The sequence below is a fragment of the Thunnus albacares genome, chromosome 2 (genome assembly GCF_914725855.1).
Source record: "Thunnus albacares chromosome 2, fThuAlb1.1, whole genome shotgun sequence".
Taxonomy (NCBI): Eukaryota; Metazoa; Chordata; class Actinopteri; order Scombriformes; family Scombridae; genus Thunnus; species Thunnus albacares.
In genome coordinates this window covers 38,506,500-38,531,499 of record NC_058107.1, presented here as the reverse complement: position 1 = coordinate 38,531,499, position 25,000 = coordinate 38,506,500, and the positions used below count along the sequence as shown (strand labels likewise).

General features: G+C 40.2%; 1 protein-coding gene across 6 annotated transcripts in view; it reads left to right on the top strand.

Moving 5' to 3' along the window:
• Positions 1-25,000, top strand: part of grin1b (glutamate receptor, ionotropic, N-methyl D-aspartate 1b) — a 68,120-nt gene that overhangs the window by 40,474 nt on the left and 2,646 nt on the right. For 2 of the 6 annotated variants that reach the window (XM_044333862.1, XM_044333847.1), the window contains 9 exons: positions 336-500; positions 2,479-2,597; positions 3,630-3,742; positions 3,837-3,985; positions 4,672-4,829; positions 4,992-5,153; positions 6,629-6,738; positions 7,759-7,904; positions 19,825-19,932. In XM_044333862.1, coding sequence (XP_044189797.1) covers positions 336-500; positions 2,479-2,597; positions 3,630-3,742; positions 3,837-3,985; positions 4,672-4,829; positions 4,992-5,153; positions 6,629-6,738; positions 7,759-7,904; positions 19,825-19,932 — 1,230 coding nt within the window. Of the gene's footprint in view, positions 1-335; positions 501-2,478; positions 2,598-3,629; positions 3,743-3,836; positions 3,986-4,671; positions 4,830-4,991; positions 5,154-6,628; positions 6,739-7,758; positions 7,905-12,134; positions 12,648-19,824; positions 19,933-20,182; positions 20,311-25,000 lie in introns of those variants that run through there. The other 4 variants (XM_044333887.1, XM_044333870.1, XM_044333854.1 and 1 more) reach the window with 3 other exon arrangements.

Below are 25,000 nucleotides of genomic sequence, written 5' to 3'. Positions count from 1 at the left end.
TGTACTGGTGGTGAATCAGTAAACAGGTCAGGGAGAGAGAGAGAGACAGTGACATCATCATCATCATCATCAGAGAGAGAGGTAATCACAGTGACATCATTAGATAAAGAGAGAGTCAGTGACATCATCAGAGAGAGAGGTAGTCACAGTGACATCATTAGAGAAAGAGAGAGTCAGTGACATCATCAGAGAGAGCCACAGTGACATCATCATCATCATCATCATCATCATCATCATCAGAGAGTCACAGGGGCAATCTTTTTTCAATCATCAATGATGCAAAATCTGTGATTGTGTAAAGCGCTGACGGTGTGTGATGTCTCCTCCTGCTGCAGGTGAACAACAGTAATAAGAAGGAGTGGAACGGGATGATGGGGGAGCTGTTGGGAGGTCTGGCCGACATGATCGTCGCTCCCCTCACCATCAACAATGAGCGCGCTCAGTACATCGAGTTCTCCAAACCCTTCAAATACCAGGGACTCACTATCCTTGTCAAGAAGGTGAGCTGACGCCGCTTTACTCTGAGTTTGAGGACAGAGAGGTGAGATCAGCCAGCAGATATCAATATATCATTGTGTGTTTATAAAAGGACAAATATTCTGCACATCTCCAGCCTCTATATTTATATTCTGGGGCTCTACTGGAATAAAAACTCCTTATTGATCTTCTACTGGTCCTTTATGCAGCCCCTCAGTTCAGCCTCTGTCTGAAACAGGCCGTTTTAGCTCCTGTCTCTTTAAGGCCCCGCCTCCTGATGAGCCCACTCTGTTCTGATTGGTCAGCTTCAGGAAGCTTCCTCCGGCTCCGGAGGCTACGTAAACAAACTATAGTAGCAGGATTTCACTTCTTTTTCTCCTTCTTTACTCCAAATGTCAACTTCTCAAATCCATCCGTACATGTTGGAGCTGAACAACACATGGAAACACCTTAGCAACCACCTAGCAACCACCTAGCAACCACCTAGCAACCACCTTAAAAACCACCTTAGTAACCACCTTAAAAACCACCTTAGCAACCACCTAGCAACCACCTAGCAACCACCTAGCAACCACCTAGCAACCGCCTTAAAAACCACCTTAGCAACCAAGGCTGTTTGAGCATGGTCCAGGTATCATCGGATAATTCGTAATTCAATTGTAATTCAAAAACTTAAAAACGGTAAATCTGTTATTTGTTTCAAAACAAAAAACAAAAATACATTTTTGGTGTCAGAATCAAATAACGAAAAACTAATCAAACCCGGCCCGTTTTTGGTTTTTTGCCGATTTGTTTTATCGTTTTTCCTTTTTGGACTGAATATCCAGCAGGTCTGCCGACATTCAGCCGACTCGTTTTTGCGTTTGAAACCAAAAACGAAGTCACGTGATCTGTTCCAACTAACCAAATCTAAAAGACCGGGCGATTTTGGTTTAGAAATCAAGTATTTTTGTCAGTTTTGTACGATAGCGGAAGCGGCTACATTAGCCTACCCATGATCCTCAGCGACCGTTGCTATGGTGAAGACGCCAGCGACAGATAAAACTGAACTTTACATGTCACATCCCTAATTTAAACCCTACACTCATCAAACTGGACTTTAGATTGTGCATTTTATTCAACCTCCACTGTTACATGATGTAATTATTTATTAATTATTTATGTTTAATTTATTCTCTCTATTTATATTTCATACACTTCGTTTCTTTGTCCATAGCAACATTATTTTCTTTACAGTTCCATGTTCAGTAAAGTACGTTGATCCCGATCATAACCAATAACCTTCAGTACTACATAATGTTATACTGACTATATGTTAATATGTGGCTGGCGTCTTCACCATAGCAACGGTCGCTGAGGATCATGGGTAGGCAGAATATAAACCTTTTAAGTGTTAAAACAGGCACACAGCAGGAGGAAGAGCACGTTGTTCTCTGTGTGATGAGATTAAACAGATGAAAAAGTCACATCTGTCCTCGCGTCAGTCCTTCACGCTGCTCTGAAGGATGTTTCTGGATATTTTTGGTCGGAGTGACCCAGTTCACAGCCAGCGATCGGCTCCACAGCAGCAGGAGGCAGATCCATAGTTTCCATCGACCCTCCAGTGGTGTCTGAAACCATCACAGTGTTTTTATAAACTCCAGTGTGATTCTGGGTCAAATGAAAGAAGCAGCTGACAGATACTAACTGCTGTCTGTTGATATGCTGTGTTCTAACGGTGCTTTACATGATGAATCCTGGACCAGTTTGAAGGCTGATTTATAGCAGGAAGCTCAACAGAAACGTCATATTTTGACAGAAAAAGAATCTCAACACTTTCCTTTCATGTCTCAAACCTGCAGAATTCTGTTCTGTTATGTTATGGAGTTTGAGGCAACATCAGATATTTGAACAGATTTGTTTTGGTGTAGATGACAGAACGTTGTAAAACACTGTAAAGCCTCTGAGATCATGTTTCTTTCTTTGCCCTAAACTCCGTGTGTTGGTTTTTTGTGTGTTCAGGAAATCCCGCGCAGCACTCTGGATTCATTCATGCAACCGTTCCAGAGCACACTGTGGCTGTTAGTCGGTCTGTCGGTCCATGTGGTGGCAGTGATGCTTTACCTATTAGACCGGTTCAGGTAAGCACTGCAACATAACACAGCACAATATGACATAATACACTACGATACGATATGATACGATACGATACAATATGATACGATACGATACGATACAATATGATACGATACGATACGATACGATACTATACGATACGATACGATACAATACGATACGATACAATACGATACGATACGATATGATATGATACAATACAATATGATACGATATGATACGATACGATACGATACGATACAATATGATACGATACGATACGATACAATATGATACGATACGATACGATACAATATGATACGATACGATACTATACGATACGATACGATACGATACAATACGATACGATACGATATGATATGATACAATACGATACAATACGATACGATACGATACGATACGATACAATATGATACGATACGATACGATACAATATGATACGATACTATACGATACGATACGATACGATACAATACGATACGATACGATACGATACGATACGATACGATACGATATGATATGATACAATACAATATGATACGATATGATACAATACAATACGATACAATACGATACGATACGATACGATACGATACGATATGATACGATATGATACGATACCATATGATACGATACGATACGATACAATACAATACGATACAATACGATACGATACGATATGATACGATACAATATGATACGATACGATACGATATGATACGATATGATACGATATGATACGATACCATATGATACGATACGATACAATACAATACGATACAATACGATACGATACGATATGATACGATACAATATGATACGATACGATACGATACAATACAATATGATACGATATGATACGATACAATATGATACGATACTAATCAACACAAAACACAATGTGACACATGACAGTGTGATACAGTCCAGTAGGATACTGGACAATTCACTACTGATGTGATAAAGTACAATATAAAGTGAGACACAATAACACAGAGTATAATGTTATATAACACAGTGCTCCTGTGTATCTGCAGCCCGTTCGGAAGGTTTAAAGTGAACAGTGAAGAAGAAGAAGAGGACGCCCTCACCCTTTCCTCCGCCATGTGGTTCTCATGGGGAGTACTGCTGAACTCTGGGATAGGAGAAGGTGACCCGACACGTCCTCTCCTCCTGTGAAATAAACAGTACTACTGTATCCACAACACAACACTAACATGTGTCTGTGCTCTCTGCCTGAGCAGGAGCTCCCAGGAGTTTCTCAGCGAGGATTCTGGGTATGGTGTGGGCAGGATTCGCCATGATCATCGTGGCATCATATACTGCCAACCTGGCAGCCTTCCTGGTGCTGGACCGGCCTGAGGAGCGCATCACTGGCATCAATGACCCCAGGGTGAGACTCCTCCGTCCTGTCCTACTGAAAATACATGAACTGTGGTGTCTTCAGAGGAAACTTATTGCCCTCCCTGATCAGATGTTTTGGGGTGTTACCTTCATCTTTCACCCTTCCAATGTTCTTTTTTTTATTAGTTAGTTATTAGTTATGGTCTTCTGTGTCTTTTATTGTTGCGGGATTTTATGGGACAGCACTTTGCATGTTTTTGTTGAGTTCAGTCTCAAGGACGTCACGTTTAACAGCAGTTCAGTTTAAGTCAAGTCCTTATTTTTGTCTGAAATCCTGAGTCTACAGCTTTGCTATTGTTTGACGTTATTCCCTCCTCCTGCTGGTTGTGTGTTGCCATCAGTTTCTACAACATCAGGTCGCTTTTATTTGGTTGTTTTTGGATCTTTTATTTATAATGCCCAATATCACAAATCACAAATTTTACCTCAAAGGATTTTACATCCGGTAAAACCTCGATTCTTTCCCTCCCAGAATGCACAAAGAGCAAATGTCCTGCAAGAGATTCCTACAACTCATCTTCAGTGGCCAACAGGAGACGTCGGTCTCTGTTGGTGACATGAAATCAACAGACTGAAATGCTAAAAGACTGAGCTTTGTTTTTAATTTCAGTAGCTTGTGTTTGATCAGAATAAATTCCTGACTCTGTGTTCTGTGCTGTACTTTGTTGTTTTTAGCTGCGTAACCCATCAGATAAGTTCATCTACGCCACAGTGAAGCAGAGCTCGGTGGATATTTACTTCAGACGGCAGGTGGAGCTGAGCACAATGTACCGGCACATGGAGAAACACAACTACGAGAGCGCCGCTGAGGCCATCCAAGCCGTCAGAGACAAGTAGGCTCTTAGGATAACAGTTCTGAAATTAGCCTTTGTACCTCACAGGTGAAATAAGCTGTTTTACTGTGAACAGGTGATTATTTCTTATGGTCCACCTGCTTATACTGAGCTCCACCTCCACATACCTAATGTTTGTGCCTCCTCCTCCTCCTCCTGTAGTAAGCTGCATGCCTTCATCTGGGACAGCGCTGTGTTGGAGTTCGAGGCGTCGCAGAAGTGTGATCTGGTGACGACGGGAGAGCTTTTCTTCCGCTCTGGATTCGGGATTGGAATGAGGAAGGACAGTCCGTGGAAACAGAACGTTTCTCTGGCTATTCTCAGGTAAACCCACAGATACCCAGTTTACACCCTACTAATACTCTACTGACACCCCACTGACACCTTATGATATCCTATCGACACTTTACTGCTGCTCCTCTAATGGACCATATTCACACGGTGGCCATTTTCCTCTGTTGTCACGCTCAGAGTGGGAAGCTGTTAAGTGAAGCCTGTGTAAGAATGGCGAGCTGGTCGCTGGAACTTCATTTTTTATATGTAAACTTGAACTGATAAGCATTACACAGACCCACAGTTGTAGTTTTCTCAGGCTGGTTAGCAGCTCCTCCATCCGGACTGCTGCTGATGCAACCCTGCTGACACACTGTTAGCTTAGCCTGTTAACACCCGCTACCGACAATGTTACTGACGAAAACCAGCTGATGCATCATCACAGACAGGCTGGAAATAAAGCTGCTAACGTTAATTAGCTCGATTCACTCAACACCCAACAGTTCATAAAAACTCTGATTTTATTCCTGCTGCTTTGGTTGTTAAACTGTCACATTCACACTGATATGAAGTCAGTCTGTCAGTCAAACTGTCAGGTTTTATCAAAGGACAGCAATATTAAATCTCAACATTCCTGAGTTCTACTGGTACCCTACTGATGACTCTGAAACCTCACAGACCCCTCACAGATACCCCTTTGTTACTACTGATACCCCATGGATACCGCTTTGTTACTACTGATACCCCATGGATACCCCTTTGTTACTACTGATACCCCATGTATACGCCTTTGTTAGTACTGATACCCCATGGATACCCCTTTGTTAGTACTGATACCCCATGGATACCCCTTTGTTACTACCGATACCCCATGGATACCCCTTTGTTACTACTGATACCCCATGGATACGCCTTTGTTAGTACTGATACCCCATGGATACGCCTTTGTTAGTACTGATACCCCATGGATACCCCTTTGTTACTACTGATACCCCATGGATACCCCTTTGTTACTACCGATACCCCATGGATACCCCTTTGTTACTACTGATACCCCATGGATACCCCTTTGTTACTACTGATACCCCATGGATACGCCTTTGTTAGTACCGATACCCCATGGATACCCCTTTGTTACTACTGATACCCCATGGATACCCCTTTGTTACTACTGATACCCCATGGATACGCCTTTGTTAGTACTGATACCCCATGGATACCCCTTTGTTAGTACCGATACCCCATGGATACCCCTTTGTTAGTACTGATACCCCATGGATACCCCTTTGTTACTACCGATACCCCATGGATACGCCTTTGTTAGTACCGATACCCCATGGATACCCCTTTGTTAGTACTGATACCCCATGGATACCCCTTTGTTACTACTGATACCCCATGGATACCCCTTTTAGATACCCTGCTGAACAGCTGCTCCTGTCTGACTCGTACCTTGATCAGACTCGTGTGTTATTGGTATAAATTTGTACTCAGTGTGTCTCCATGTTTTTGTTGTTTCTCCACAGTTCTCATGAGAATGGCTTCATGGAGGATCTGGACAAGACGTGGGTTCGATACCAGGAGTGTGACTCCAGGAGCAACGCCCCCGCTACCCTCACCTTCGAGAACATGGCAGGTAAGTAACAGACCAACTCAGCGTCCCCGTCCTCTACAGACTGTTCTGCTGAAGATTAAAGATCCACCATTCCTCACCTGTCCTCACCTGTCCTCACCTGTCCTCTCCTGTCTTCACCTGTCCTCAACTGTCCTCAACTGTCCTCACCTCTCCTCTCCTGTCTTCACCTGTCCTCACCTGTCCTCACCTGTCTTCACCTGTCCTCACCTGTCCTCTCCTGTCTTCACCTGTCCTCACCTGTCCTCTCCTGTCCTCACCTGTCCTCTCCTGTCTTCACCTGTCCTCAACTGTCCTCAACTGTCCTCACCTCTCCTCTCCTGTCTTCACCTGTCCTCACCTGTCCTCTCCTGTCTTCACCTGTCCTCAACTGTCCTCAACTGTCCTCACCTGTCCTCTCCTGTCTTCACCTGTCCTCACCTGTCCTCACCTGTCTTCATCTGTCCTCACCTGTCCTCACCTGTCTTCACCTGTCCTCAACTGTCCTCAACTGTCCTCACCTGTCCTCACCTGTCTTCATCTGTCCTCACCTGTCCTCACCTGTCTTCACCTGTCCTCAACTGTCCTCAACTGTCCACACCTGTCCTCACCTGTCTTCATCTGTCCTCACCTGTCCTCACCTGTCTTCATCTGTCCTCACCTGTCCTCTCCTGTCTTCACCTGTCTTCACCTGTCCTCATCTGTCCTCAACTGCCCTCTCCTGTCCTCACCTGTCTTCATCTGTCCTCTCCTGTCCTCACCTGTCCTCAACTGTCCTCATCTGTCCTCACCTGTCTTCACCTGTCCTCTCCTGTCCTCACCTGTCTTCACCTGTCTTCACCTGTCCTCATCTGTCCTCAACTGCCCTCTCCTGTCCTCACCTGTCTTCATCTGTCCTCACCTGTCCTCACCTGTCTTCATCTGTCTTCTCCTGTCCTCATCTGTCCTCACCTGTCTTCACCTGTCCTCTCCTGTCCTCACCTGTCTTCACCTGTCTTCACCTGTCCTCTCCTGTCCTCACCTGTCTTCATCTGTCCTCCTCAGGTGTGTTCATGCTGGTTGCCGGCGGCATCGTTGCCGGGATCTTCCTCATCTTCATCGAGATCGCCTACAAACGACACAAAGACGCTCGCAGGAAACAGATGCAGCTCGCGTTCGCCGCCGTGAACGTCTGGAGGAAGAATCTGCAGGTACTTTACTGTTCTCTCCTCAGATCTACTCTACTGTGTTCTACTGTACTGAACTCTGCTGTTCTCTACTGAAATCTACTCCACTGTACTCTAAAAGCTCTACTGACCTCTACTATACCCCAATTTACTGTCCTCTACTGTCCTCTACTGTTCTCTACTGTACTAGAGAACAGTAAGATACTCAGCTCTTCCTTGCTGTATCCATTATTCTACTGTGTTCTACTGTGTTCTACTGTGTTCTATTTTCCAGGAAGAAAGTGTTTGAATTACAACAATAATCTTAAGCATGTGTTGAACTCTGTACATGAATGTTACAACAATCAGTTTGACGCCGTTAGCTTATTTCTCGGGTAGCGTGTTTATTACCATGAACGTCGTATTATTACATGTTTAACATGTTTAACAGCTGAGTCAGGCTGCACTGATTTATACAGTTTTATGTTGTTCAAGTTTAGATTGTTCACTGTTGGAATGCAGATTTTGTTTATTAGTCTTTTCAATAATATATTTATCTAATTATCAGAGTGGAGAGAGGAAGGAGAGACAAACAGAGACACATTAGAGTGAAAGTCTCTGTGTTTGTTTACTGAGCAGAGAGAAGAAAATAAACATCATGAAGCTGATCTGTTGATCTGTCTGCACACACATGAAGGAAGAATGAAAGGAATTTCTTTATAAAATCTTTTTTTAATCAAAATAACAAAGAACATTTACAACATAAGGAAACTTTTCTTTAAATGCAGAATCACATTGTCTTCTACAGACAGTCAGTCATCCCAATAAAAACATATGAAAGGAAATTAAATTAATTATCAAGTCTTCATAATGACCTTACAATGGAAGTGATGGAGGACAAAATCCACAGAAGCTAATATGAAGCTTCAGCGTCTAAATGAGTCAAATCCAGTAGATATCTTTCAACGTTACAGTCTCTTTAGTGCCAAAGTTCCTCTTTTTGTTACTATACTTCCACCTGCAGCTCAACAGGGAAACACAAAGACTGTAAATGTGTCAGATATCCACTTGATATGACTAACTCAGACTGATGAAGCTGAATAGAAGCTTCACACAGACTTTTAAATGACTGTGTGGACACACTGTGGATTTTATCCTCCATCACTTCCATTGAAAGCACATTTGAAGGATCTTTTAATATCCAGTATGAACAGGAGGAATGATTACAGCGAGGACAAGCATCTCTCTTGTTGTGTCTCTTTCTTTGGTTTGTAAAGCGTCTTAGAGAACGCTGACGATATAAATTTGATTGTATAATATCGTCTGTAAAAGGAAGCAGACGGGACGACCACGGAGACACTCTGCGGAGTCTCTGACAGAAATATTAATGCTGCTTCTCGTCAGGTTCATGTTGTAACCTCGGAGCGATCCCCAGAACCGCCGCCGCCTCCTCACTGAAGCATGATGGGAAAAAACAAAACACGCGGCTGCTGTAGAGCCATAACAGTTATCATCGTGTCCACAGGGATTCAAACCTCCTGTTCACTTCAGTTCACTTCACTTCAGTCAGCTGGTTCACTGCTGTCGCACTAATGAGGCCGAGACGCTTCTGACCCCGACAACTGTTTCCTGTTCTAGACGTAAAGCCAGACGCTTCGTTCACTGATGAGCAGCTGCAACTATCACTGGTTCATATGTTCGTTATTTTACTGCAGCTAATAATCTCTTTAACCCTGATTTCCTCTTTAAACCCTTTATAACATATATTTCTATACTAACATATGTTTCCATCCCTCCACAGTGTGTAATATGTTGATGAACCTGCGGCTCCTCTCAGCTTTACGGAGCTTTGTAGAGAGTTTCAGCTCATTATATGTGTAGTAATTATAACAATTACTTCCTAGTCTGCACACACACACACACACACACAGGTAAACCAGCTAAATATTATGAACGAGCTCTCAGCTGATCTCAGACCTGTCAGACACTCACAGATTCACTTCTGTGTCTCGTATAACACACAGTGATCAGTTTATTAGGAACAGCTGGAAACTGGAGCCACAATAAATCCTCTTCATGAAGACGTTTGTCACTTTTTCGTCGTCAATGACTTTGTCATAGTCAGACACGAGGAGAAAAACCTGAATGATCCACTCTGACTGCACATATCAGAGGTTATTTTAAATGATCTCTGAGTAAATACCACAATAAACTGTATTTTACATCCCTAACAGTAAAAACTTTAGTAAATATCTTCTGCTGAATCTTCTTTATCAAGTAAAAGTGAATGTAATGTAAGTTTATCTTGTTCTGCTGTCGTCGTATCAGCAGTGATGTGTTGAGCTGAGTCACAGACACTAATGGCTGCAACCAGATCACCTTGTATCTCCTTGAAAAATAACTTGCATGTCATTAAACCGGCTGCTGCAGCTTTACAGCTCAGAAAGGATCGAATCAAAACACTTTATTGTTCTTTGTGAATGAACAAAGACGTTGCAACAGCAAAAAAAACTGTCCAAACTCAGCAAAACTCATCAGGATCAATATATAAAGAACATGAAATGATCAATAACCGCTGTGACATATAACATATATATATATATATGACTATATAATAACATGAGATGAAGTGTCATGTGGTGTCATTAGTCACGCTGCTAATATGAGATGACTAACACATGACTAACATACATGATGTAACACGACACAACCGTCTTTAAAGCATCAAACGAATGAAGCAGGAAACACAAAGTCAATCAGTCATTATTTATAGATGTAATTATAATTTATAGATTTTTAATAATTAATCAAAAAAACAGAATGAAAAAGAGAAAATAGAAAAGATCTTGTAATGATTGGTATCAGAATTATGAGATGTTGATTAGAAGATACTGACTCCTCTCTTCAGTAGATACTGTATTAAAGTTAATTAATTTATATATCAGCTATAAAAATGTGTTATTGATCAGAACAGGAGCGCTGGATCATTTAACCAGCAGCAGGTTACAGATCAGAACAGCTGAGAAACACTTCTCTCTGTTTAATGACGGCAGCTCCAGAAATAAACACAGATTATTACAGTATGTATGTAAAAAAACCAGAAGAAGAAACCTGCCGTCTGTTTTTCTGCAATACAAGATGATTTCTGGTGTGAAGTCTTTGTGTTCTGCAGCGTCGGCAGCAGCTGGCCGCAGCTGTCGAGCAGAAACATATTAATAACCATCACTTCTCTGTCGGGATTAACACTTCAAACACCAGCCGCTAAAGGCTAACAGCTAGCAGTGGATGATTAGCACTTCAAACAGTCGTGTCTTAAGGCGAGTTAGCGCGGCAGCAGGATTAGCACATAAAACACAGCAGCAGGAAACTGTGAGAGGAAGTGTTGATGAGATGAAGGTTTTAATACATTTTACACCAAAATCATTCAGTTCAGACAGATCAACAGTCACAACATGTTTCATCTGGTCTCACACGAACGTCTGCAACCACAGAAGAAGAAGAAGAAAACCTTCACAGTTCACAGTAAATATGAATAAAGAGACGTTATTTCATAGTCAAGGTTTTATTTTTGATAATGTGCTGTTTCTATTCTGGTGGTAAAAGCTGTCTTAGTTCTCAGAGTCATAACCAGTGATGGAAGAAGTACTCAGATACTTTACTGCAGTAAAAGTACCAATACAGCAACGTAAAAATACCACATTACAAGTAAAAGTCCTGCATGAAAAATCCTACTGCAGTAAAAGTACACAAGTATTATGAGCTTGATGTAGTTAAAGTATTGCAGTAAAAGTACATAAGTATTATGAGCTTGATGTAGTTAAAGTATTGCAGTAGACTGTGAGGTACTGAGATTGAGTACAGAGTACAGTAGAGTACAGTAGAGTGCAGTAGACTGCAGTAGAGTACAGTAGAGTACAGTAGAGGTCATGTGTCATTAACTCTGCAGGTTCTGGGGGGGGGGCAGGCTAACAGCTCCAGATGTGTTTTATATAATACTGCAGTAGAATACAGTAGAGTACAGTAGAGTACAGTAGAGGTCATGTGTCATTAACTATAACTCTGCAGGTTTTTTTTGGGGGGGGGGGGGGCTAACAGCTCCAGATGTGTTTTATATAATACTGCAGTAGAGTACAGTAGAGTACAGTAGAGGTCATGTGTCATTAACTCTGCAGGTTTTGGGGGGGGGGGGGGGGCTAACAGCTCCAGATGTGTTTTATATAATACTGATGGTGTTATTTTTATTTTCCATGTCACTGACTGACGCTGTGATCAAAGTCTTCCGCTGTTCTGTCGCTGCTGATGGACTTTAATGTTTGATCGAGGCATAAAAATGCTTTAAACAGAATATTATTGATCCTGATTGAACTGACCGGAGCCTGATGGAGGTCTGTGGGACCCACATGACCCCAGAGTCTGAGTCGGGTTTAAACAGTCTGAGGCCTGTGTGGATTTCAGGCTGCAACGATGCTCTTAACTCATGATCAATGTGTTTTATTGATCTTTGTTTTCCATTTCAAACTGAATGTGTGACAGTTTTTAAGAGTCGACATGAGGGCTGGGTATCGTTTCTACATCTACACATAATATTCTACTTTTATTTATTCTTGAAGTAAAACTGATATTCTGTATTTTTCTTATTGTCAATAAATCCCATAATAATCAGACTCAAACCAACAGTGAGTTCATCTACTAACAGGTTTTGTGTGAGATATCGTATCTGTCCTGCTAATACTCACTACAGCACCAAATGTGGATTCATCCGCCGCTGAAAATAGTCCCCAAACTGCTGTTTTAGGAAATTACTGAACATTTTTAAAACATGAAAATATATATTTGTGAGGTGTTTCTAAAGTCTTCAGTAGGAACCAATGAGCTTGGAGCAGAGTAGAGAAGGAGGAAAGTATTGAGAGACGGACTAACAGCAGATAGACACAGCAGTTATTGAAACTCGCAGATATAGAGTATAGTAGAGTTTAGTAGAGTACAGTAGTGCAGTAGAATACAGTAGAGTATAGTACAGTGCAGTAGAGTAGAGTACAGTAGAGTGCAGTAGAGTATAGTAGAGTTTAGTAGAGTACAGTAGTGCAGTAGAGTACAGTAGAGTACAGTACAGTGCAGTAGAGTACAGTAGAGTATAGTACAGTGCAGTAGAGTACAATAGAGTACAGTACAGTGCAGTAGAGTACAATAGAGTACAGTAGAGTGCAGTAGAGTGCAGTAGGGTACAGTAGAGTACAGTAGAGTGCATTAGAGTAGAGTGCAGTAGTGCAGTAGAATACAGTAGAGTACAGTACAGTGCAGTAGAGTACAGTAGTGCAGTAGAATACAGTAGAGTATAGTACAGTGCAGTAGAGTAGAGTACAGTAGAGTGCAGTAGAGTATAGTAGAGTTTAGTAGAGTACAGTAGTGCAGTAGAGTACAGTAGAGTACAGTAGTGCAGTAGAATACAGTAGAGTACAGTACAGTGCAGTAGAGTACAGTAGTGCAGTAGAATACAGTAGAGTATAGCACAGTGCAGTAGAGTAGAGTACAGTAGAGTGCAGTAGAGTATAGTAGAGTTTAGTAGAGTACAGTAGTGCAGTAGAGTACAGTAGAGTACAGTACAGTGCAGTAGAGTACAGTAGAGTATAGTACAGTGCAGTAGAGTACAATAGAGTACAGTACAGTGCAGTAGAGTACAATAGAGTACAGTAGAGTGCAGTAGAGTGCAGTAGGGTACAGTAGAGTACAGTAGAGTGCATTAGAGTAGAGTGCAGTAGAGTAGAGTAGAGTAGAGTACAGTAGAGTGCAGTAGAGTCTAAAGTCTTCAGTAGGAACCAATGGGTTTGGAGCAGAGTAGAGAAGGAGGACAGTATTGAGAGACGGACTTTTACTTTACTCCTAATTCAACTTTATACACAACAGTTATTGAAACTGGCAGATATGGAGCTAATCTATATAAAATGTCCCTCCTACGATTAAGATATTACACAAAAAATATATGATCAATAAATAAAATATGATGCATTACTACAGATTAAACTATCCAGCAGTATATAAAGCAGTTAAAATGAGCTCCACCTTGAACAGACGTTAAGTAAATGTTGGTACATTTTGCTAAAAATACTTTTACTTTTAACAGAGTATTGTTAGTGTGGTATTAGTAGTTTAAAGTACTTTGTTTTACCACCGGTACCAACATTTTCAAAGGGTGAAAATAAGACTCTGATCTACTTCACATGTTGCGTGTTCTTAGCTGGCGCGCTAACGTTAGCTAACGGGTACGGCTACATTCAGGAGTCATGTGACGCTGGTTTAGTTCAGAGTTGCAGTGCGTAGGACTCGTGCAGCTGAGGTCGGGACTTCTGCAGTGCCGTGTGCAGCACTGTGGCTACGCTAACGCTAGCTGTTGGATTGTCAGTAAATCCTTCAAACTGTTTCCTGCGTTGCTTGTTAAACATGTTAGCATGTAGCTGTGGAGGATTCTGAGTAAACAAAGTAAAGTAAAGTAACACATTACTTTTGCTGCTGAGTAATGAATAAATAATGTAATTTCTTTTATAATGAGTGATGTGTAATCGGTAATTAATTACAATTTTCAAATAACTTAACCCAAGGTTAGCATGTTAGCAGTTAGATCGCTAACTCACCCTGTCTAGAGACACATTTGTGCTGCTCCACTTCCTGATGTGACTCGTTGGTTTTGGTGTTTTTGTGGGATTTGTTGATGATAATAAAAGAGTAAAATGATGCAGATTTATTGTTTAGTAAAATATGTCAGTCATCAGTGTTTTAATATTTGAACATAAAGAGAAATAACAAAGTTGAGATTCTCAGATTTGATACCCAGCTCTGACCACAGCCTCACACCTGTGCACTGTGAGGGGTCAAAGGTCAAACTGATGACATGTTGATATGATGTTAGAGGTGAAAACCCATGCTGACCATACATCTGTCTGCTGCTGCCCCTCCCCCTTCTGTTCACCACACACACACACACACACACACACATACACACACACACACACACACACTAACACACACCTTCCCTCAGGTGAGACGGCATTATAGCAGCAATGTGTTGGTATAATGATCTTATGTGTTCATGATGAACAAACATCCTCCCTGCTTCATTCAGGCCTCATTCGCCATCTATGTTCCCCCCTCACCCTCGCCCCCCCTCCTTAAAGCCCCCCCTCCCTAAAGCCCCCCCCCCCTGTGCCCGCCTTCCTTAAAGCCCCCCCCCCCCTCAGGTTATTTCCTTTTGCTTTGTTTGGTTTGTTCCTGTCGTCCTCATGTGGTTGGTTTACCTGCTGCTGTGTGTTTGTAACGGCAGTAAAACGGAGGGAAAGTCTTCTGTTTTACTGAAACATCAACTTCATCTGAAACAGGAACAAGAACACAAACACACACACACACACACTAACACACACACACACACACTAACACACACACACACACACACACTAACACACACACACACACTAACACACACACTAACACACACACACACACACTAACACACACACACACACACACACTAACACACACACACACACTAACACACACACTAACACACACACACTAACACACACACACACACACACACACACTAACACACACACACACACACACACACACACACACACACTAACACACACACACACACACACACACACTAACACACACACTAACACACACACACACACTAACACACACACACACTAACACACACACTAACACACACACACACACTAACACACACACACACTAACACACACACACACACACACTAACACACACACACACACACACACACTAACACACACACACACACACTAACACACACACACACACTAACACACACACACACACTAACACACACACACACTAACACACACACACACACACTAACACACTAACACTAACACACACACATTCACACACACACACACACTGACATACACTAACACACACACACACACACACACTAACACACACATTCACACACACGCACACACTAACACACACACATTCACACACACACACACACTGACACACACTAACACACACACTAACACACACACACACTAACACACACACACTAACACACACACACACACACACTAACACACACATTCACACACACGCACACACTAACACACTAACACTAACACACACACATTCACACACACACACACACTGACACACACTAACACACACACACACACACACACACACTAACACACACATTCACACACACACACACACACACTAACACACACACACACACACATGCATATCTACACACAAACACACACATATCTATAGACAAACACACACATTCAAACACACACATCTACACAGACGAACACACATGCAGGTAGACATGTTGTGTGTCTACAGAAACACGCAGACTGTGCAGGCAGGATGTTATATAACCTGCTGCTGTCAGGAGCAGATGGCCGAGTCAACACACACACACACACACACACAACACACACACACACACACACACACACACACACACACACACACACACACACACACACACACACACCACACACACACACACACACACACACACACACACACACACACACACACACACACACACACACACACACTAAGATGAAAACAAAACAAGCAGGTAGTTATTATTCTAATGTGTAAAATCCATTCCATTAATTAACATATTTACATATATTAATTGTTCTATTACTGTTACATTATATTATATATATATATATATATATATATATATATATATATATATATATATGATACTACGGAGTACACTATGCTATACTGTGGTTTACTGTACTACACAATACAACACTATACTCCGCTTTACCATTCAATTATTATACAATACCAAACTAAACTATACACAGTTACTATGCCACACTATTAGTAGTAGTAGTATAATACTATACTATAATATCACTATACTGTATCATACTTTTATTATATATTTACTATGTTTGTTGTCCTACTACTACACTACATTATGCTGAATGTTATTCTATAACTACACTATACTATACTATACTGTTACTATAGTAGTGTAATACTATACTATAATATCACTATACTGTATTATACTACTTACTACTCATATTTGTTGTCCTGCTAGTACATTATGCTACATACTACACTATGGTATACTACAGTATACTATACAGCACTACACAACACTATACTACACTATTCAGTCACTATATGGTACGAAACTAACCTGTACTACATACTGTTACTGTACTATACTATACTATACTATTACCATATGACACTACACTATATCATTCTACCATGCTTTATCACATTATACTGTTATAGTATACTATACTACTGTATATACTATTACTACACGACACTATGCTGGATTTTATTCTGTAACTATATTATACTAGGCTATACTATTACTATAGTAGTACTTTATTATACTATGCTGTTCTGAGCTATATATTATATTTATTGCTATATTATGCTACACTAAATCATTTATATATCGGTTCTGCGACTTGTTAGGATAATAAAACCACTTCACACCTGTTTCAGTTGACACTACTGTGTTGACCTGTAGATCTGATGGTCGTTCTGTATGCATGAAACGTGCTGGGCCTTGTTGCTACACTATAGTATTTCACTACTATACAATACTAAAATACTATTAACTGTTACTGTACTATAGCATGCTTTATTACTGTATACCACTGTATACAATACTATACTGTACTATATACTGCAGTTATACTACACTATGCTAAGCTATCTTCTACAACTGTACTACACTAAGCTATACTATTGCTATAATGGTAGTTTACTATACTATGCTATAGTGTTTAATTCTGTACTATACTATATTAAATTATTCTATTACTATATTATACAACACTATACCACTACACTATGATATACTATGATTGTACTATACTATTACTCTTCTATGCAATGCTATGCTATACGCCACACTTTATCCCACTATACTAGACTATACTATGCAATACTATACTATACTATACTATACTATACTATACTATACTATACTATACTATACTATACTATACTAGACTAGACTAGACTAGACTAGACTATATTGTGCTATACTATACTATGTAATGCTGTACTATACTACACTATACTATGCTATACTATACTATACCATACTATACTATATTAAATTATTCTATTACTATATTATACAACACTATACCACTACACTATGATATACTATGATTGTACTATACTATACTATACTATACTATACTATACTATACTATACTATACTATACTATACTATGCTATACTACACTATACTATACTATACTATACTATACTATACTATACTATACTATACTATACTATACTATACTATGCTATACTATACTATACTATACTATACTATGCTATACTACACTATACTATACTATACTATACTATACTATACTATACTACACTACACCAGACTAGACTATACTATATTGTGCTATACTATACTATGCTATACTATACTATACCATACTATACTATATTAAATTATTCTATTACTATATTATACAACACTATACCACTACACTATGATATACTATGATTGTACTATACTATTACTCTTCTATGTAATGCTATGCTATACGCCACACTTTAGCCCACTATACTATACTATACTATGCTATACTATACTATACTGTACTATACTATACTATACTATACTGTACTATACTATGCTATGCTATACTATACTATACTATACTATACTATACTACACTAGACTAGACTAGACTATATTGTGCTATACTATACTATGTAATACTGTACTATACTACACTATATTATGCTATACTATGCCATACTATACTATACTATATTATGCTATACTATACTATGCTATACTATACTATACCATACTATACTATATTAAATTATTCTATTACTATATTATACAACACTATACCACTACACTATGATATACTATGATTGTACTATACTATACTATACTATACTATACTATACTATACTATACTATACTATACTATACTATGCTATGCTATACTATACTATACTATACTATACTATACTATACTACACTACACCAGACTAGACTATACTATATTGTGCGCTATACTATACTATGCTATGCTATGCTATACTATACCATACTATACTATATTATGCTATACTATACTATATTATGCTATGCTATGCTATACTATACTATACTATACTATGCTATGCTATACTATGCTATGCTATACTATACCATACTATACTATACTATACTATACTATACTATACTATACTATGCTATGTTATACCATACTATACTATACTATATTATGCTATAATATACTATACTATACTATGCTATGCTATGCTATGCTATGCTATGCTATGCTATACTATACTATGGTATACTATACTATGCTATATTGTGCTACACTATACTATGCTATACCACACTATACTATACTATATTATGCTATACTATACTATACTGGACAATAACATACTTTATGCTATATAGATTATTCTATTACTATATTATATTAAATATTATTACTATACTATCCTCCCGTTATACTATGAAATACTGTACTATACTGTACTATGTATAGTATGTACAATATTCTACTTCTGTACTATGTTAAATATGATAACTATACTGTGCTATCCTATGTATTATACTGCACTGTTCTATCACTATACCATGATATGCTGTGTTATACTACACCATGCTTTATCATACTATACTACACTATTATATGTACTATACTAGCACTATATCACACTATACTTTATCATACTGCATAATACTGTATTTGTATAGTTGTGTGTGAACTGTAATACTCTGTCCTCATGGCTCAAACACACACACACACACACACACACACCTGTGGCGGCGAGGAGGGAGTGTAGCTGAGGTGTTGACGTGTCTCTCCTGCGTGTGTTAATGTGTGTGTTGCACCTATCGTATCATTTATTTTAGGATAGGAAAAGTGGTAGAGCAGAGCCCGAGCCCAAACTGAAAACCTCTTTTAGGTCCATCACTGCGACCTCCGACCTCAAACGCCGTAGGGCCTCCGGGGACGCCACGGTAAGGAGATGAAGACTCACCTACCCTCCTCCTCCTCCCTCCTGTCCTCCTCTCCTGCCTCCACCTCCACCTCCTCTCTTTGGTTCCATATTTCAGCTTCATCCTTCACCTCTCCTCTCCTCCTCTCAGTCAGCCTCTTCTGTTTTTATCTTGTATTATTTTTGTGATGTTTTGTCATTTGTCTTCCTCTTCATCTCCTCTCCTCTCTCCTCCTCTCCTCCTCTCCTCTCCACCCCCCTGTCATCCCCAGCTCCACCATCTCCTTGCTGACTGTCTGTCCATCGGCCATCTTTGCCTCCATCCGATCATCTGTCCCACAAAGACAGACGAAAGGACTCAGACCGAGCCGTGAAGACAGACACCGTGCGCTCAGTCAGGGTTCGTTGAGGGGGGGGGAGGGTTTTTTTATTTTGTGGGTCGGCGTCAGGATTTTTATTTCTCACACCGTGTCGTCCTCTTGCAAAGGAGAAGTGAAGAGGGTCAGACTGTGTGGTCTCTCCTCTCTTGTGGACCTTTGTCCTCTCATCCCTTCCTCTCTGTGGCTCTCTGTCCTGTCCGGTGTGTTTTCCTCCTCCCTGTCCTCTCTCTCCTGTCACCTCTCTGTTCGTGTCCCTTCATCTCGCTGTCGACGCCTTCAAAACATCCCACAAGCCTTTTCCACAGTTTTAACGACCAGCTCTCTCGTCCGCCTGCAGGTCGGACCGGCTCCGACTCGTTCCCCTCCACTAACACTTTCTCTCATTTACAGCGTTCGCTTCCAGCCGACAGTTTTTAGGAGCTGCTGAATTAGACCTGTCAGAGTGGATGATGTGTCGGGGAGTAAACGGCTTCTCCCTCATAATAAATGACTGTTGTTACAGCTCTGCTCACCCCCACAGGCTTCTCTGTCAGCACTAATCATCGAGCTGTCATTTCTGACGCTCGGCTTCGTTAAAAATCAATAACTCCTGATCATTTCTGTCATCAGTGTTGATGGTTTTGACCCCTCTGCCGCCGGCTGCTTCACTTTTCCTTTTTCAGCCTCAGTTTGGAATAAAACAAAACCAGATGAACCTGCTTGGTGGCAAAAACGAGCTGCCCCCCCCCCTCCCCCCCTTCCCATGATAGTTAGAGATCAATCAATTACATTTTAATAGAAAAATAATAATAATCACCTGTAACGACATCCAGCAGTGACATCACAGTGTCCTTGAGTACACCTGTGCATCACTGCAGCCAGGTGAGACGTTAAACCGCTGGAGAGTTTCAGAGAAGTTACTCTTTAAATGTTTTAAAACTAATATTTTAAAGTTATAATCCTTCAGATTTCAGTCCGGGTTGATTTGGTGACCCCTGTGGTTACCGTGGTAACAGCAGGCGCAGTTTAAACACTACAGTCTTCGTTTTAATGAAGAATAAAAACACTGACGAACACATTGTGTTTCCTGTGGCTGCTTCACAATAAAAGCCACCCTGTGTTTCACTCTGTCTTTTAATGTGAAACAGCAGCAGAAGGAAATGTTGTGTTAGCATTAGCAGTAAGCTAATCCAGCTGTGATACAGCTGCAGAAGGAAATGTTGTGTTAGCATTAGCAGTGAGCTAATCCAGTCGTGATACAGCTGCACAAGGAAATGTAGTGTTAGCATTAGCAGTAAGCTAATCCAGTCGTGATACAGCTGCAGGGGGAAATGTTGTGTTAGCATTAGCAGTAAGCTAATCCAGTCGTGATACAGCAGCAGAGGAGTGAACAGTAGTAAATGTGGATTAAACGCTGCGTCTGTCAGTCTGTAAATACTCTGAACACCAAAAACCTAAAATCTGAAGGATTAAAACTTTAACTCAACACTTTTCTATAAAACGAGGCTTTAAAAGCTTAAATACAACTGCTGAAACTACTTGAAGCACCTTCATCATTTCAGTTTATATGATGCTTCCCTGGTGAATATTACCAGAACAAATTAGCAGTAAATCAAATGATCACACAGATATCAGCACATATTGAACCTGCTGCGGCCTGATTAGTGAATAAATATCAGCTCGGAGCCAAACTCTGCCGTTGTCATCTTCAGCTTGTGAAATCCGTCTTTAAGAGCTGAAGTTTCTAACAGCAGCTCTGAAATGTGCCAAATTATTCTGTGATGAAGTTTTGTGTTTCTTTGTGTTTTAACTTCACAGCGGTTAGACATTTGGCATCCCTTCTCTCTGCAGAGATCCTGTTGTTTTATTCATGAAGGGGAATGAAAATGGTGCAGAGTGATCAGCTGTGTCTCTGCTGTTGTTTTATGTCCAAACATAGACTGATCACTCAAGTTATTGATTGGTAATTGATAAGGTGAGGAAGTGATGGGGGGGGGGGGGTCAGACTTGAACTCATTTCTCTTTGTGATCATCTCTCTTTATTTTCTATATGAGTGTTTTTTCTCTCAGTGGATTTGAATGGTGTCCAGACTACACACACACACACACTACCTCTGTCCTCCTCTGCAAGCACGACCGACACACACACACACACACACACACACACACACACACATCCAGGGTTGAGAACTGACTCACAACTCGATCATGATCATCAGAAACAGATCAGAGCAGATTGTTGTTTTAATATTTTAAATTTCATTTTAGAAACAGAAACAAAAGATGAAAAACAAAGTGTTGATTTCACAGAAAGGTCAGATATAAAGATTAGACTTGATTTTTGTTCTGTATCAGATAAAAAATAATCATTCAAAAACTAAAAAAAAACAACTAAAGCTGCAACTAAACTGATCTTCAGTTTATTGTCACAGAGACGAAAGAAACCAGAAAATATTCACATTTAAGAAGCTGAAATCAGAGAATTTTTGATTTTATTTCTTATAAAAATGACTCAAAACAATTGATCAATTATCAAAATAGTAACTGATTGATTAATGAACTAATTGTTGCAGCTCTGCAACAGACGGTTTCAAGTTATATTTTCTTTTTCACTTTTAAATGTTATTTTCTGAAATATTAAAATTCTCAAATACCATAAAGTTCCCAGACAGACATCCGGCTCCGTCTACTTCCTGGTATTTGAAGTTAGTTTGATATTTTTTGTTTAGTATTTATGAGAAGGACGTTCTGGTTCATGTTGAGTTTTTGTTGCCACAAACAGAAGAAGAAGAACAAAAATCGTCTTTTTTTTTTAGTTTTTGAGAACAAAAATCAGTCGTAAAACTTTTAAAGTTTATATCTGAATATTGAAACACTTTCTTTTTCATTTCTGTTTATAAAAGGAAACTTCAAACAACTGTTAGCGTGTTTATCTGTGCACAGAGCTAAGCTAACTGTTAGCTAGTGCAGAATGCTAACGCTAGCCAGTGAGCTAATTCCAGCCTGTTCAAAACTCATCCTTCACACATCAGACTGAACTTTACTGTGTCACAGATTTCATTTAAAATGGATTAAACTGATGTATTAGTCAGTATTAATGACGCTCAGCACCAGTAAACAGTCTCACTGGTTAAACTGGAGCAGAGTCCAGTCTGTCTGCAGGACGCTTCGTGTTTCTAACGGAGGTTTGAATCAGAGCCAAGATGGCGGACAAACGTCTGCTGAGTTGATGAGCAGCAGGACAGACTTCCACTTCTTCTTCTTCTTCTTCTTCTTCTTCTTCTCTCGCTGAAGGTTTCAGAGCAGAGAGGCTCAAAAACAATCCACATTATAACCACATCTGTTTCCATGGCAACACCCAGGCGAGGGGGGGGGGGCAGATTATCAAGTCAAACAGAGCAGAACAAAAACCAAACTGAGTTACTGACAACCAGCAGAAACCAGACGACGTCAGACAGACAGAGTTGAACCGACGACCTCGAGGCGACAGATGAAAGTTTAATGGCCGCCGTGGCGCCGGCGGAGCGGAGCGTCTGTTCACACTACAGGACAGAAGATGATATTTAATTCAGCAGCAGCAGACTGAAACCTGAAGAACAAAAAGTTTCACCATCGACTGTAAAATAAATATAGACGCTGACGTCACCCGCCGGTCGGTGAACCGCCGGTCGGTGAACCGCCGGTCGGTGAACCGCCGGTCGGTGAACCGCCGCTCTGAAGCCTCCGAGTTTAGTGATTTCACCGTCGCCATCTTGGATATTTGAAGCCAAAAGTGACCATATTTGGACGAGAGGGCGGAGCTGACCATAACGCTAGCTGCTAGCTTGGTTAGAATGGTGCATTTATAATCTATGGTTAACAGTGATAATGCTAATGCTAATGCTAATTTCCACTAAAACCATTAAAACTAAATAAACTGACCAGTTGACTCATTAGAGGATCTTCTAACCTAACGCTAACTGTTATGAACTGAAAACGGCTCCGCCTACACGTCACGGTTACGTTACCTAACCAACGTTGTCGCCGTGGTAGCGGCTTGTCAATCACACTAAAACATTCGCTGCTTTACTGTCGAATCTAAATTAAACGGGACCATAATTTACTAAATGAACGTCAGGCTGTGTTGAAGAAGACTTGAAACCAGCGACTGAGACCATAAACTCACCAGGAAACAGTTCACTGAGGTGATAAATCCAGATACAATCAGACTGTGCAGCCGGTGGCGTCGCCCCCTGCTGGTCACCAGGAACAACGCAGCTTCCTGCTGGAGCTTCACGCATCCAGTTTAAAGTCAGACTCCACACAAAATCATTGTTAGATTTATAAACTTTACTTTTATGCTTATTTATTTTAAATGATGAATCAGTGACAGTCCTTCATTAATGTTCTACAGTGAGATTCTCCTGAATGTCGTCGCTCTAATTTATTAAATCTCTTATTTAATTTTTTATGTATTTAATTTAAAGAGTCTCTTTGCTGCAGTAACATGAATCTTAACATACGATACGTTATAGTATCGTATAGTATATTATATTATATCATATCGTAACGTATAGTGTCATATCTCGTATCTTATCTTATTTATTGTATTTTATCATATTTTATTATAACGTATTGTAACATAATGTATCAGATCAGATTCTAATTGAGTCATCAGGACGTTTAGATTCATCAGGATGTTTTTATTTCTCATCAAACTGTTTTTTTTTTTTTTTTTTCAAATTATTTTCA